This window comes from Crinia signifera, chromosome 5, assembly GCF_055691185.1.
Source record: "Crinia signifera chromosome 5, ASM5569118v1, whole genome shotgun sequence".
In the NCBI taxonomy this organism is placed as follows: Eukaryota; Metazoa; Chordata; class Amphibia; order Anura; family Myobatrachidae; genus Crinia; species Crinia signifera.
Window position 1 is genome coordinate 321,859,126 of NC_139221.1, and position 17,380 is coordinate 321,876,505.

Below are 17,380 nucleotides of genomic sequence, written 5' to 3' on the forward strand. Positions count from 1 at the left end.
ATGTTTTTTGAACTTTTTCATACTGTAATATCCACATGGGCTCCAATTGGACCCAAAGCATGGCAAGGGATGCTACCAGTGGTGTAACTATGGCTCCGCAGCCCCCGCGGTGGCGGGGGGGGCGCAGAGAAATTTGGGGCGCCGCCGGGGGGGCTGCGGGGCTATAGTTACCCGCGGTCTGCGTCTCGCCCGGCTCTCTGCCGGGACCTGCCTGACCGTCACGGTCCAGGCCGGCTCCTGCTGCAATGAAAACTGACAATTAGAAAATGGCTGCCCCCATACTGCAGACAGTTTTCTGTCTGCAGTATGGGGGCAGCCATTTTCTAAGAGTCAGTTTTCATTGTAGCAGCAGGAGCCGGCCGGGACCGTGACGGTCAGGCAGGTCCCGGCAGAGAGCCGGGCGAGACGCAGACCGCGGGTGCAAGTACGGGTAAGAAGGGGGGAGGGAGGGGGCAGGTTAGGTGTGTACTGGGGTGGGGGGATGGGGGGCGCTGAAAAAACAGGGCAGGTGGAAGCAAAATAGTTAGTTATGCCCCTGGATGCTACACTAATTGGGGTTCACGTGCTTAGTTGTGTCGACATTGACACAAAATAACTTCTCAAACACTGTAAGGGGTGTGGTCTAATGACAAGTGGGTGTAGTTTTGGAGCATTGTAATGGTTAGCATTACTGCCTCACAGCACTGAGGTCATGGGATTGATTCCCACCGTAGCCGTAATTGTGTGGAGTTTGTACGTTTGCTGGATCGGCATTTCTTTGCAAATCCATCAAACGATTTATCTTAGCACGTCCGACCACCGACTCCAACCTGTTGTGCACAGGACCGCTCATTGGGTCAACATGGATGTCAAACACGCGCGATGTGGCCCGATATCATCCGATTTTTTTACCTGATCTGTACTACTTACCTTACTTATCTTTACTCTGTGGCTGCGATGTCATGTGACTTCCCCTCAAACCTCTGGGCGCGCCCCCATTTTCCATGATACTTCCAGAAAACGGGTGGTTACCAGACATATACGCCGGCTTTCTGTCAATCAACTTACGTACGGCCAGCGATAAAAAAAAAATAGCAAGATGGCTTCGCACATGAATACTACAAGGCATACGCATGCACAGTATCAATAATCGACCGGCCTGCGAACTAACAGACGTACAGGTCTGTATAACCCCCTATGTTTCTATATTTTCATTATATGGGTGTAATACTGTAGGCGAGTTGGATCCTGATTTTGGATAAATTTTAGCTGAAGATAATTTAGCCCCAATTTCTCTGGCATGTGTCCTTGATGGTTTGTGTACAGTACATTGAATTGTGTGCTGTGACAAGATGTTCTTTGTAAATGGCAATGGACAAAATGGGCCTCATTCACGCCTGCTCGCCGGGCTGCGAATTCGCATGTGCACGGTAAGCAGTGCAACATCCAGCGAAGGCAGCCAGCGAAGGCTAGCTGCTCGCAGTATGAGTGACACCCTTTGGGGGCATACTGCCGGCGTTTTCTGGGTGTCTTCCAGAAAACGCAGGCCTTCCCCCCAGCCATCAGCGCTGGGTGCAGGGGAAAAAGTATTAGACGGTGAATGATTTATTTTCCTGTGTGCCCAGCTGCGTACAGGTTCACGGCAGTGCACAGGGACGGGGGAGTGCATTCAGCGGGGTGGTGATCCAAATACTCGCAGTACAGGGATCAGGTTTGAATCAGGCCCAATGTACAGTCACCACCACACTTCCCAGCATCCCCCAGGTATGCTGTATAATTCATAACTGTGTTGCAACGTGTTTTCCCATTAGTGTACAATGTATTGATTTATCTCTGCCTTAAGGTTCGCGATTACTACAGAGCATCTCGTTTTATGGGTGAACCACAGTGCATGATGGGTAAAAAGATGCCGCAGAGCATTTGCATTTAATTAATCTGAAAAGGTTATCTGTGCCATTAGTTACATGATAGTCTGCAGTGGGATAATTGAAAGCCTCGGTAATGAATTGCGGTGCTGAGCGTGGCTACGGAGCTCAGCTGTGGTACAGGACGTCGGAGCCAGGCTCTGCAGCTGCGGAGGAAATTCTGTAGACGTATTACAGACACTCTATCCTGCAGATTCCCTTCCTTCCACATGACTCTTGCTGCTGGGGAATGTCCGGTTTGTACGTCAGACCCGATCTCCCAACAGCTGTCCTGGGCTTTCATCTCAGTCCCCGCGGCCAGGGGGGAATATTGGGCCTCACTCGTAGTCGTGTGCAGTGGCGGATCCAGAGGGGGGGCTGCAGCACAGTTCAAAATTCAATGTCTAAAGCACGGGAGAACTGGTACACTGATGGGAACTGGTACACTGATAAGGCGTCCATGTCGACTTGCTTTGAAATTCGGGACAAAACAAAACCGTGAAAAGCATGTCGACCTTTTTGCTGTCGACCTAATGCTTGTGTTGGCCTTTCTGACCCCATCGACCTTATCCATGTCAACCTATTTCATGTGTTGACCTATAGTGGTCGACCTAATGTATGTTGAGATTCATAGTGTCGACACTTTGACCCATATCTCAAGCTAACTACCTCCTCCAGCCTCCCTGCCGTATGTACGGGTAGTGGGGCGTCGCTACCTGCGCCGGCTGTGTAGTGTCCGGGTCTCGGGGTAGCAGGAGCGTGGTACTAAACACTACAGCAAAGACACGAGAAGACAATATAGTGGTCAGCGGTCAATATGTCGGCACAATACGGTCGACGTGCATTATCTCGACGGGTACAAACAGCTGACAGATGAAAGGACCACAATGCTCAAGGTGGAAAAGTACAAAGGTTGGCAGACATGAAAGGTCTTCAAGGCAACGAGGGGGGGGGGCGCGGGGGGGGGTTGTGGTCACATGTTTTCCCAACATTTGCTTAATTTGCTATCCACGTGTACATCTGATGGGAATAGCAACTTTGCCTGAAGCGCGATGAGCAAGAACGTATGTATTTATGGTGGTCATATAACATAGAACATACAAGATTTGCCCCATCCCCCCCATCCCCCAAAAAATAAAAAAAGTGCCAAAAGTGGGCCTCTCAGTCTTTATGCATACAGTGATATAAGGGGTTAAACATGGGGAAAGGCGCTTGTAGCTGTATTTATATCAGGGTTGCCTACCCTCCCGGAATGGCTAGGAGGTTCCCAGAAATCGGTTGCCCCTTCTGGCCCCCCTGGAAAGGTGGGCAATCCTCCCGGATACCGTGCACCTTCTAAAGATGCAAATCTTGTCTTTTAGCCCCATCCCCGTCTCGAAGACCAGTCAATTGCGGGATTTGCGGTACTGGGGGCGGGGTTTGATGACGTTTACATCAGGCCCCTCCCCCTAAGTGTTGCTGACAGTCTCTTCTCTGGGCTTCTCCCGGACAGGAGAATTTAAAAGTAGGCAGCCCTGAGTTCTATTAAGTTACAGATAGGCCCAATGTGTAGTACTGTGTGTATGTGTACAGTATGTAGCCATCTCTGGGGACTTACCTGCAGCTGGTTACAGAGCTGGGATATCGTCTTCTCAGGCTGAAGCTCCTCTAGGGAAAACAGAAATATCCAGGTATTACTGATCGGCAAACACACAGCTGCAGAGATATAATACATGATATATGTAGATATCAGCAGTGCCCACGGACCCACACAGATCGGGTCAAATCAGCCCAATTCGGACTGGTGTATGGGGGACTTTAGATTTACAGTAGTTTGGGCTCCACATGTGCAGTGTTACCGATTATGACTTGTAATGGCATGCAGTCAGTAGGTCGACAGTCAAAATGTCGACATTCCAAAAGTTGACCACTATGGATAGACAGTCAAAATGCATTAGGTTGACATGGTCAAAAGGGTCGACATGGAAAAAGGTTGACATGAGTCTTTCATGATTTTTTTTTTTAACCATCCAAGTGGGCATAAAGTAAGATTGTGATAGTGGGCCGAGGACAGCGAGGCACCGTGCCCGAATCATGGCGAGCTCATCGAGCCATGCGAGGGGACGCAGTACAATTTTACGATGTCCATGTTGACCTATGTCGACATAGACACCAAAAACATGGAAAAACCTATGTCGCCATTTTCCATGTTGGCAATTTGCTTGCGTCGACAAATAGTTGTCGATCTTTTGACTGTTGACCTTTGTTCTGTAGATCTAATGACCAGTACCCCCCTGTGTCAGACCCACAATCAATGACCATCACAGGTCACACATACCTATTTCTAGTTGGGACAATTCCGGAATCTGCTTATAAAGGCTGGCATAGTACGAGAAGAGGCCGCTGTACGCAGACAGCAAGAGGAGGCAGAAATCCTTGTGCCACTTATGTGCGTGCTGCATGCAGGTCTCTGTTAGTACATAGCAGTTCCCCTGGAAGACAAAGAAACACACGTTATTGACCGAAGTTACAGTGCACATAGCAGAGGCAGCTGTCTTGTGGGTGGGTGCAAAGCAGATTGTAGCCTAAACGAGCTCCCTAGGGACCAGTGCACAGATTGCCTCCAGTGGCGGATCCATGGGGGGGGGGGGGTATTCTCGGCCTCTGTCCACCCTGTTATTTTCTTTTGGATCCACCCAATGTCACATCTGTCCTCACCGGAATTGAATAGCCGAGTGAGAAGTACATTGGTCAAAAGGGAAAACTCATACGCTGGTAGATATGAACCTAAAACATCAATTTGAGCGCACATAAACAAGGCCCATTTGCTGGGGTTTCTGGTGCTATGGCTTAAAGCTTTGCATACACCTATGTGATGATCTGACCAATCACCCGATATTGGCCGACCGACCCAATAATTACATCGGTGTGTATGCAGGAGAGTTGGCTGAAAAAGGGCTTCTGGCGCATCTGCAATGGTTGGATGTTGAATCTTATGAGCGTCGTAAAAATTTATATATTTAACCTCTCCATCCAATTGAAGACTGTACAGCACATAAAGCTAAAAATAGGTCAATACTGTAGGTACGGGGTGCAAATTGAACACATAACCCATACACACTGGACAATAGGCTCCAGTGCCGATATAAGCAATATATCAATAGATCAATTGCATAAAAATAATAATAATGTGATGCACAGTCCCGCGTGCACATTGCACCGGAGCCTGCGAATTGCCGCTGCTGCAATAGCAATCTGGCTTAGCTGAGATCACATGTGATATGTTGAATGCAAAAGGTCGTGATCCTGCCCCTGGGAAGGTCCCGATTGGATCAAGGGGCGATTTCGTGCAATCCTATCGGGACCTTCATTTAGTGTTTATGACTTTCTATCCAGTTGAAAGTATCAATATATTGTGGTACCACTAGATGGCGGTGGTGTACATGTTTCATTAAACAAAGAAGTAAGTTTTCCAAAAAAAATTCAACAAAAAAATGTAGCCTTGCTGCTAAAGTCTGAGGCTGCACCCAGGGCAGCCGAGAGGTATGCCGGGCCCCGGTAAAATTTGGGGGGTGTGGCCTAATTGCGGGAGGCATGGACGGATGGACGGTGGGGGGGTGTTATTGTTGCCCCCCTCAGCAGCAGCAGCACACACGTACAGCATGTGCTGTGCTGATAGCAGGCTCAGCATGAGCTTTCACGCTGTCAGTGAGACACTCATGCTGAGCCTGCTGTCAACACAGCACATGCTGTACGTGTGTGCTGCTGCTGCTGCTCGAGAGAGAGAGATGGAGGGGGGGGGGTCGGACCAGGGCCCCTGCCGGGCCCCTCCAGCCAGCTGGGCCGGGTAAATAGTACCTGCTCCCCTCCCCTCTCGGCTGCCCTGGCTGCACCCTTATGTCCCCATTATAAACCAACAGGACAGTGCAATATTAGGATTGCTGGGCCACACCCTATGCTAACATGGTGCAAATCTCACTGATAGCAATGGCCTGCCAATCAGAGACTGGCTCAGTGACCTTGCTCTGCAATGGGACCAATTAGAATATAGACAGTATCTGATTAGTTCTGCACCTCTTTAGTCTTAGACCACTATAGTATATCGTATTTGGCATCTTTACTTTAAGGCTTTTCAGTTGGATATAATGCGGTCTCATACTGATACAGTTGTGATCATAGAGATCTCAATTCTTCTCTTATCGAATGTAAGTATTCCCCCCCCCTCCCCCCTCTTACCTCCGGGGACGTTGGCTTACAGTAAGCTGCCCCAAACACCAGATTCTCAAGTGATGTAACCGACGGCTCTGTCGGCAGCTCTGCGTTACTTTTTCCTAACCAGGAGCCTCTGGCTGGATAAGAGAAGCTGGATAACAAGGGGGGATAGTTTGTGGGAGGGTAAGTAGCTTATAGCAGGCAATGTATTTCTGAAGACATTATTATACTTCACATACCTAATACTAGCATCTGACCACAGAAGAATACATCAGAGGGTATGGGTCATAGGATCGACACTGTGATGGTCGACACAGATTAGGTCTACAACTAAAGATTTACAGGGCTTAAGTCAACAAAGACATACTGTAGGCTGACATAGCTAAGGTCGACAGAGCCGGACGGTCGACACAAGCATTAAATTGACAATGGGAAGGTCGGCAGTCAAAATGTCGACATGAGTTTTTCCCCCTGTGGACCTTTAGTGATCATCCAAATGTATGTCGACACTCATAGTGTCGACCTAGCAACCATATCCCATAGCAGATGGGTAATCTCCCAACAGCAATAGACTTTATGGAACTATGGGACTATTGTTAGAACGGAGGACGCTTAGCTCTTACCAAATGCTCTGTTTTACAACATATTTTTTTGTAACAAACTTAAAGTTAATTTACCAACATGCAAAATAGAGTCCCCACAGTGCAAATGGCATTTTCAGACATTACACACACACACACACACACTTTTGTGTGTGTGTGTGTTTGTGTTGTAAGCGAAACGCGTGTGGTGAAACGCCCATGTATGCAACTAATGATGCCTGCAACTAACGATGTCTGTGGGAGTTTGCATCTTCTGATTGGTGGGTATGCATAGAAAATCTCAATTACTTTGGAGGCCACAAATATAAATGGCAGACAGAGCATTTATTAAATATATGATTTAAAGATCATTTAAGGTATGTGGCAGAGCGTGGTATGATCTATGGGTTGGTCCATGATTAACAATTTTTTCTCTAACAAAAGAAAGAGGGGCTTATGTATTAAGCCTTGGAGCATGATAAAGTAGCAGCCACTCCTAACTGCCACATGGCAGACTGTTTGAAAAATGGTAGTTAGGTGCTGGTTGGCTGGTACTTTATCAGTTAACATATACACCTCCTTAATTGTAACGTATACTTGTAAATGATGATCAGGACTTAGCCTGTGCTTTCCGCAGACATATTTCATACTTTCCAGGTGCACTTTTATCTCCTTCCTAACAATACTGACTTAGGAAATAAATTACATTCAACCAATCAGTGTATTCATACAAATATGTAAACAGTTAAAGAGAAGAAGGGAGTCCTTCTAAAGTTAGGTTTTTTTTTTACTCTTTAACAACATGTGAATTTCCTGCAATTTAGATCTTTGAGATAAACAACATGATTGAGAGTTAATCACAAAATGATCGGCAAGCATGCATTTGTAGAAGCATTTTTGGCGTCACGGGCAGGAATAAAAGGCATAGCTGTGACATGAAAAGCCATTGTCACTGCAGCCTGAAGGGTGGGATATAAACCTATAACTCATCCATTGCTTTACTGTAAATTCCCATCAATCATTGGTGCCCAAGGCAAGTGCCTAGGCTTGTCTAACCATCCTTGGCATGTACTGTATATCTATTCTCTTTTGCACTTTAGAAATTGCTCCATTTATTTAGTAAAAAAAAAAAGAGGCTGCAATTACAGGAGATTATCTGATGCTGGGATATAAACTGTAAGTGCAACATACTCCAATTTCTTCCTTTGATGCAGTGAGGGATATACAGTAAGGTCGTTGATGCAGAAGCAGGTCAGACAAAGAGCAGTGACTTGCACAATGGCTTTGTAGAACAACTGATAGCTTTCCCCCTTGTGTTACAGTCCCATGCCAACAACAGAGAGACAGGCAGATGTTGTGTCTGCACACTTTACCTTGTAAGAGGCTGATGTAAGGCTATCAGTGAAGCATGCACAGTAACAGAGATCACCGACAAGTGGAAATAGTCGAACATGACGGGAACATGATGGTGCAAACCTCTTCTCGGGTGGAAGTGAAGACCTAAAGTGCGGCTGCTTATCAAGGGGACGGCGGAGATGTCTTTGAGCCTGAAAGAAATGTTTACACATGTTAGTGCATCGGTAGTGTCGATATTTCCAGGTTACAGGGAGCCTCGCATTCCATCGGCAGGTCCCAACATACACATTACCTGGATCTAAAAATAAACACTTGTGGGAGATGTACAAAGCCTTCGGTACTTGTTTCCTATCTGGGCGCCCAGGTTTTCTACGTACGGCACCGTAATGAAATCGGATCGCATCGCATCGTACACATACACGATATTGAACGATGCGATGCGATGCGATGCGATCCGATTCGATTTCCCATAGGAAACAATGTGAAATGGCTCAATTTAGCCAAATTATCATAGGAACAATAGTAAATGGGCCAAAAACACCCCTGAACATTCTATTCTATTCTATTCACCCACACTATTCTATTCTCACTCCACGCCCTAGTGGATAGTAGGGCATGAAAAGGTCGGAGGACGCGTACCGCCGCCCCTCGCGGGCTCGCTGCGCTCGCCACGCTTCGGGTTCACGTTGATGGCGGGGTGGCGTCAACTACTTTTGGGGGGACATTCCACTGCTCTGTGGGTTTTTTTGGGGTTTCTGGCCCATTTACCATTCTTCCCTATGCTGATTTGGGTAAATTGATCCATTTAACATTGTTTCCTATGGGAAATCGGATCGCATCGCATCGCATCGTTCAATATCGTGTATGTATACGATGCGATGCGATCAGATTTCTCTACGGAGAATAGCATGGTGCGCAATTAACTTAGTGGGCGCCCAGATAGGAAACAAGTACCAAGCCTTCTAATGTAGACAGATGGAGAAGTTGCCCAGAACAATTCTTCCTATCATTTTATATAATGTACTAGGTAATGACATCAGGGCTATTATTACTAAGAGTCCATTTTGGGTCTAGTTTAAAATTGACCAAAATCGCACAACAAGTGTTTCCATTGTTAATAGAGCATTTACCAACAGTTGTTTTCTAATTGTGCTATGAATTTAATGGGTCAATAATTTCACACTCAATAGAATCGCAAATCACCTTCACTAGAACCACAAATTACCCTCAATAGTACCGCAAATTACCCTCAATAGAACCACAAATTACCCTCAGTAGAAATGCAAATTACCCTCAATAGAAACGCAAATTACTCTCAATAGAACCGCAAATTACCCTCAATAGATCCGCAAATCACCCATCACAGAACACAAAACACCCTACATAGAACACAAATCACCCTCCATACCACACAAATCACCCTCCATACCATACAAATCACCCTCCATACCACACAAATCACCCTCCATACCACACAAATAACCCTCCATACCACACAAATCACCCTCCATAGAACACAATCACCCACCATACCATACAAATCACCCTCCATAGAACACAAATCACCCTCCATAGAACACAAATCACCCTCCATAGAACACAAATCACCCTCCATACCACACAAATCACCCTCCATAGAACACAAATCACCCTCCATACGACACAAATCACCCTCCATACCACACAAATCACCCACCATAGAACACAAATCACCCTCCACAGAACACAAATCACCCACCATAGAACACAAATCACCCACCATAGAACACAAATCACCCTCAACAGAACACAAATCACCCTCCATACCACACAAATCACCCACCATAGAACACAAATCACCCACCATAGAACACAAATCACCCTCCATAGAACACAAATCACCCTCCATTCCACACAAATCACCCACCATAGAACACAAATCACCCTCCACAGAACACACCTTAATTTTTTTAATGCTTATTCCTGAAATTGCTGTGCCTGTATATACAGTACCAGGATGTGCACAGCCAGACACCCCTCTATAGGCATCATTTTGTGGTTTTAGGCAATTCCACATGATTTAGAAATGACATAGATCTGTCTCAGATGTGTCTCTTCATTGTAGTGATTTTGGGGGGTTTTCTTACACACTCTTTAGAACTTGATGTTAAAGCACAAATCAGTCAATGACCTGTCTCAGTCGTATTTCAGTATTTTCTGCCATTTTAAGCCTTTAATCAATACCCAGCTTTTAAAATGGACAGAAATAGACTTCAATCTCAGTGCGCAGATATAACAAGACATTCTCTACTACTTCCAATAGATTGAGAATCACCTGGAAATCAGAATGAACTGTTAGTAATTATTCCTTCTATGGGTAAAATTACTAAGACGGGAGTTCTATTGCACACCTTACCATTCCCTTTCAGAGTCCACGTGAATGGTAAAGCATGATAAATGACAAAAAAACAAACCTTGACTGTTGATCTCTTGACTGTTGACCTTTTCACGAACTTTTTGTCATTTTTGACCTTTTTAATTCGATTTTCTGGTTTCAACCTTTTGACATTGTCTGTGAGTCATCCGAACTCACTCCTGGGGCGAAATGTAATAGGGTGCGATTTTTTAGAAATGTGCGATTTTTGGTCAAAAACGGCAGAAATCGCACATTTTCCAAAAATCGCACATTTAATAGGTTAAAAATCGCGGTAAAAAGCGCACTTTTTACCGCGAAATCGCACATTTTAAAGATGCGATTTTCAGTCACACTGAAAATCGCATCCAGATGTTTTCCCATAGGAAACTATAGAACTCGCATATGTAATAGGATGCGAGTTCTAAAGTCGCATATGGGACCTTACCAAAAAACGCAAAAAAAATAGACCAGCTTCTTGCTGGCGATTTTTACAGAACCATGCACAGATCATTGAGATCTGTGCATGGTTCTGTCCAAAAAAAGGCTAAAAGTTAAAGTAAAAAAAAAAAACGGCGTGGGGTCCCCCCTCCAGAGCATAACCAGCCCCGGGCTGAAAGAGCCGGTCCTGGTTTCATAAAATCACAGGAACAAACAAGTTGGGGTTCCGTGCATTTTATAAAACCAGCACCAGGCTCAAGGGCCGGTCCTGGTTCCCAAAATACGGGGGACAAAATGACTAGGGGTCCCCCGTATTTCAAGAACCAGCACCGGGCCCAACCAGCCAGCAGGGTAATGCCACAGCCGGGGGGAGACTTTTTATACAAGTCCCCCCGGCCAAAGCATTCAGCCCTCTGACCGGTCAGCATGGGCAGGGGTCCTGGGGGAGTGGGGACCCCCCCAAAGAAGGGGTCCCCCCCCTCCAGAACTTACCAGCCCATGCTGAAGCCCGGGGCTGTCCTCGATGCCCCTGGGCTGTGGGCATCGAGCTGATTAATTGTGTAAAAAAATAGAGAAATTCCTATTGTGTATTGCTGTGGAACTATGAGTCCCAGCAAGCCTGCACCACATGCAGGGACTTGGAGAACCACAAGTCCCAGCATGTGGGGCAATAAAGGGCCCGCTGGGACTAGTAGTCCCACAGTAGTACAAATAGTTAAAAAAGTACACAAACACACTGACAGTACAACTTTAATACACACCAAGCCCATTCATCCATACTCACCTATGTTGCCACGAAGCTTCGGTCCCCTTGTCCAGTAGAATCCAGAGGGGAGGCTGTGGAGAGAAATCATACTCACCACAGACGTCTTCAGCGCTTCTCCGGGTGCCCAGCAGCATTCTTCCCACGATCACCGTCCTCCGGTCTTCTGTTTACATCTGAGGCTCCGCCCCCCGACCGGGACTTAGGCCCGCCCATCAGCCAATCATGGTCCTTGAAAACCGGCATGCCGGGTCATGATTGGCTGATGGGCGGGCCTAAGTCCCGGTCGGGGGGCGGAGCCTCAGATGTAAACAGAAGACCGGAGGACGGTGATCGTGGGAAGAATGCTGCTGGGCACCCGGAGAAGCGCTGAAGACGTCTGTGGTGAGTATGATTTCTCTCCACAGCCTCCCCTCTGGATTCTACTGGACAAGGGGACCGAAGCTTCGTGGCAACATAGGTGAGTATGGATGAATGGGCTTGGTGTGTATTAAAGTTGTACTGTCAGTGTGTTTGTGTACTTTTTTAACTATTTGTACTACTGTGGGACTACTAGTCCCAGCGGGCCCTTTATTGCCCCACATGCTGGGACTTGTGGTTCTCCAAGTCCCTGCATGTGGTGCAGGCTTGCTGGGACTCATAGTTCCACAGCAATACACAATAGGAATTTCTCTATTTTTTTACACAATTAATCAGCTCGATGCCCACAGCCCAGGGGCATCGAGGACAGCCCCGGGCTTCAGCATGGGCTGGTAAGTTCTGGAGGGGGGGGACCCCTTCTTTGGGGGGGTCCCCACTCCCCCAGGACCCCTGCCCATGCTGACCGGTCAGAGGGCTGAATGCTTTGGCCGGGGGGACTTGTATAAAAAGTCTCCCCCCGGCTGTGGCATTACCCTGCTGGCTGGTTGGGCCCGGTGCTGGTTCTTGAAATACGGGGGACCCCTAGTCATTTTGTCCCCCGTATTTTGGGAACCAGGACCGGCCCTTGAGCCTGGTGCTGGTTTTATAAAATGCACGGAACCCCAACTTGTTTGTTCCTGTGATTTTATGAAACCAGGACCGGCTCTTTCAGCCCGGGGCTGGTTATGCTCTGGAGGGGGGACCCCACGCCGTTTTTTTTTTTATTTTATTTTTTTACCCAAAATCGCATATATGAAAATGCGCACATTTTCATGACTGAAAATGCGCACATTTTCATGACTGAAAAGCGCCCGAAATCGCGGCAAATCGCATTTTTTGCCGCTAATTCGCATCTCATTACATATGCGAATTCGCGGCAAAAAACGCGATTTTTAAAGGTGCGATTTCTGGCGAGTTTGGAACTCGTCCAAAAATCGCACCCTATTACATTTCGATGTCCATTCTTTCTTAAAATGGTAATCATTCCCTCCCCTACCCCCTGACGCACACACTTATTCTGTTTTTTAAGGTGGGCTGCACACATTCTGTAGGGAATACTGCATTATTATTTATAAACCTCTCAACTCTATTTTTTACTTTTTTACAATGTGCTAAATCCAGGATTGTATGACTGCCTACAGTATATACCCGAGTATAATAAAACTGCTGGGCAGCATTAAATAATCCAGGAGAAGGTAATACAGCGCCACTTGGCAGCTTGACGCCACATCAATTTGAAGCTGTGTGCAATGTAAGACCCCACAGCCCCAGATTAAGGAAGGGGGGTCCTCTGATCTTAAAGGGGGCCCCAACAGACATCACAGATTGGATCACGGTTAGAAATCCAATCCTTGGAACTGCTCCCCCCATTGATAGACGTCATAGCCGCCAGCTCTGAAAAGTCATCATGAGCTGTGACGGCTGACTTCTAGGGATGGCCACCGACCATCGATGATTCAAAATCAGTGATGGTTTATGGTCAACGAACTGTACTGTAGAATAAGATGGTTTCCCTTTATTGATGGCATGCATAAACAAAAAGTCCCCCCCCCCCCCAAAGGGTCCGGTATACAGAGTATAAAGCCCCGCCCCATGTTTTGATTGGCACACAGGCCAATCAGTCAAAGAAATGGATGATCATCCATTCCGCAGTATGCCACTCTCGATGGCCAGTTGCACTGTTGCCATTGATGGCAACCATCTATGGCAATGATAACGATGGCCAATGTAACATTCATGGGAAGCTAAATTAATCCAAAATCTATTTAAAGTTGCTTTTCATTTTACAATATAGAAGTTGAAATAGCAGTCGGGTGGGAATTTACCCACTGGGACCCCCCATACCAAGCCTTGCAATAACAGCTGGCCCCTACTCTTCACAAAGCGATGCATGGCTCCAAGCTTGGGGAACTGGAGCCCTTGGACAAAGGCATAATGGAGGGGTTTGGGGGGTAAATTAGGCATCAACCAGCCCCGTCACTTATTAGTTATTCAGAATGGCAAAAAAGTTCTGTATATAATTACTGTAATGAGGAAACAGCCCAGAACGCACTTACCTACTTTCTGGCTGCCCTTTCTGGGAGAGGGCAGCCAGCTCAGGGGGGGGCTGCAGGGAGTGAAAAGGTGTGGTGAAGGGGAGGAGCCACACTAGTGGCTATTTGTTTGGGGGCGTGTACAGAGTGATCGCGCCATTTTTAGCCATGCCCCCGATGCGCAATGCCATTTTTAATGCATTGGACACGGTGGGCGGGGCTAAAATGTTGCGATTTGCGTAATTTGACCCGCGGATCCCCCTGCCGAGGTGGGGTCACGGGTGCTGGCAGGGGGGTCGCGGGTGCAACATTTAGGAAGTATGATAACAATAAAAAAAAAACACGATCAGCATTATTATTTGCTCCCATATTTTCAATGTAACCCCTCGGGTGCCAACGTTGCTGTGGAAGATCCTCAAAATACCGGCTAAAGATACCAGCGCCGCTCACAGCAACTGATCTTTCAGCAGAAATGATTACAATGCAGCCGAGTCAATGAACTGAAGATTAGGTGAATATCGCACCCTGAAGAACAGTCTCTGTGAGCGGCGCTGGATCATTCACAGCAACAGTGGCACTCAAAGGGTTAATGTCCGTTTGTTAGTTTGGTGTCTATTTGAGAACATGATGTTGGATGTATGGTCAGCGGAGTGATGGCGTCCGTGTCTAGATCCATCATGTTATGGTCGATTGCGCTTCGCATCTGGTCTAGACGCCTAAAGATAGTCTACAGCGTCTAGATCGGCAGTTACAGAAGATAGACGCCAGTGTTACTGTAGGTCTTCATTAACGCGATCAGGAGTCACATGGTCGACATTTGCTTTAGATCATACTTTACCATCCAAGTGGGTATAGAGTAAGATTATAATATTTGTTGTCCATGTTGACCTACAGTATGTCGATAGAGCCACAAAAAAAACATGAAAAACTGTGTAGCCATTAGTGCTGTTCCATGCTACTGTATATCAGTCCAGTAGCGCTGCCCTGTGAGGCCATATATAAGTCTAGTAGCGCTGCCCTGTGCAGCCATATATAAGTCCAGTAGCACTGCCCTGTGCAGCCATATATAAGTCCAGTAGCACTGCCCTGTGCAGCCATATATAAGTCCAGTAGCGCTGCCCGGTGCAGCCATATATAAGTCCAGTAGCGCTGCCCTGTGCAGCCATATACAAGTCCAGTAGCGCTGCCCGGTGCAGCAATATATAAGTCCAGTAGCGCTGCCTGGTGCAGCCATATATAAGTCCAGTAGCGCTGCCCGGTGCAGCCATATATAAGTCCAGTAGCGCTGCCCTGTGCAGCCATATATAAGTCCAGTAGCGCTGCCCTGTGCAGCCATATATAAGTCCAGTAGCGCTGCCCGGTGCAGCCATATATAAGTCCAGTAGCGCTGCCCTGTGCAGCCATATATAAGTCCAGTAGCACTGCCCTGTGCAGCCATATATAAGTCCAGTAGCACTGCCCTTTGCATCCATATATAAGTCCAGTAGCGCTGCCCTGTGCTACTATATATCAGTCCATTAGCGCTGCCCTGAGCTACTATATAGCAGTCCATTAGCACTGCCCTGTGCTACTGTATATTAGACCAGTAGCGCTGCCCTGTGCAACCATATATAAGTCCACTAGCGCTGCCCTGTGCAGCCATATATAAATCTAGTAGCGCTGCCCTGTGCATGTCCTGAAGACGGGCTCAGCCCAAAACGGCGTAGACAGTACGCAGTAAACTTTGTGTTACTTCACCAGTCCCGGAGTGACGTGTTTTTGTTCGACTGTATGTGTTGGTGATTCATCACCCTCAGCGCGGGCACCCGGGCAAGATACTGTGCTGTACCTGTCAGCGGGAGGAGTTGCCGGACGTCACCCTGGCCCTGTGCAGCCATATATAAGTCCATTAGCGCTGCCCTGTGCTACTATATATCAGTCCAGTAGCGCTGCCCTGTGCTACTGTTTATCAGTCTAGAAGCGCTGCCCTGTGCTACTATATATCAGTCTAGTAGCGCTGCCCTGTGCTACTGTATATCAGTCTAGTAGCGCTGCCCTGTGCAGCCATATATAAGTCCATTAGCGCTGCCCTGTGCTACTATATATCAGTCCAGTAGCGCTGCCCTGTGCTACTGTTTATCAGTCTAGAAGCGCTGCCCTGTGCTACTATATATCAGTCTAGTAGCGTTGCCCTGTGCTACTGTATATCAGTCTAGTAGCGCTGCCCTGTGCAGCCATATATAAGTCCATTAGCGCTGCCCTGTGCTACTATATATCAGTCCAGTAGCGCTGCCCTGTGCTACTGTTTATCAGTCTAGAAGCGCTGCCCTGTGCTACTATATATCAGTCTAGTAGCGCTGCCCTGTGCTACTGTATATCAGTCTAGTAGCGCTGCCCTGTGCAGCCATATATAAGTCCATTAGCGCTGCCCTGTGCTACTATATATCAGTCCAGTAGCGCTGCCCTGTGCTACTGTGGTGCCCCCAAGACTTCCCTGCAGCGCAGGGGTTAACGCCCGGGACATTAGGGGTTAACCCTGGCCGCAGAGTTTGGCGCCCAGCGTGTGAGGGGCGGAGAGAGAAGAAGGCGGAGAGGCTGGAGCGCGGGAGAAGAAGGGACTGCTGGGAGAGAGGAGGAAGCGTGAGCAGCAGCGTCGGCGCGTGTGAGGAGGAAGAAGCAGGACGGGTCAGTGGGTAATGTTGGCCCTCATTCCTGCAATAAACCTGAGTTAACCCAGCAACAAGTGTCCCTTTCATTGAAGAGCCACCTCTTGCCCGCCCGGAGAACGAGAGACTCGACGAACCTAAGTGCCCAGAAGACGCAAGGTAAGAAGGCGCACCACATCTCTTTTGGCGACACAGAACAGGATCCGGGTACATCAAGAGAGCGGCAACTCGGTGAAAGATGGAGCAACCACAGGGCGGAGACGTGGTGCAACAGGCAAACCCGCAAAACCAAGAGCAACAGGAGGCCCAAGACACAACACCGCCTGCGGCCATAACCCTGCCATACTATTTCGGGGCCCCGTGGCTCCCGACCTACAGCGGAGATGATAATCAGCTGCCAAAAACCTCGTTCGCAGACTTCAAGCACAACCTCGAATATACATATCGGATGTACCGGCCTAGTGAGCAGCAGAAAGTGGAAATCCTCATGGGACAACTAACGGGGTCGGCACGCAGAGAAGTGGCTTCATGGCCGTTGGCAGAAAGAAAAAGTGCCCCGGACATGCTGAAGAAAATCTTCACCACATTTGAAACCACAACCATCCCTGAGCTCAAGATGAAGTTGTATGCTCGCAAGCAGCGGCCAAATGAGTCTCTACGGGACTATGCCCTGAGTCTGCAGGAAACACTAAAGGC

The 17,380-nt window shown here is 47.6% G+C and overlaps 1 protein-coding gene across 4 annotated transcripts in view; it reads right to left on the bottom strand.

The window, feature by feature from the left end:
• FAM135B (family with sequence similarity 135 member B) overlaps window positions 1-17,380 on the bottom strand; it is a 174,570-nt gene that overhangs the window by 40,655 nt on the left and 116,535 nt on the right. For all 4 annotated transcript variants that reach the window (XM_083144892.1, XM_083144894.1, XM_083144890.1 and 1 more), the window contains 4 exons: window positions 8,029-8,202; window positions 6,099-6,225; window positions 4,201-4,354; window positions 3,481-3,530 (listed from right to left, as the gene is read on the bottom strand). In XM_083144892.1, coding sequence (XP_083001018.1) covers window positions 3,481-3,530; window positions 4,201-4,354; window positions 6,099-6,225; window positions 8,029-8,202 — 505 coding nt within the window. The remainder of the gene's footprint in view (window positions 1-3,480; window positions 3,531-4,200; window positions 4,355-6,098; window positions 6,226-8,028; window positions 8,203-17,380) is intronic.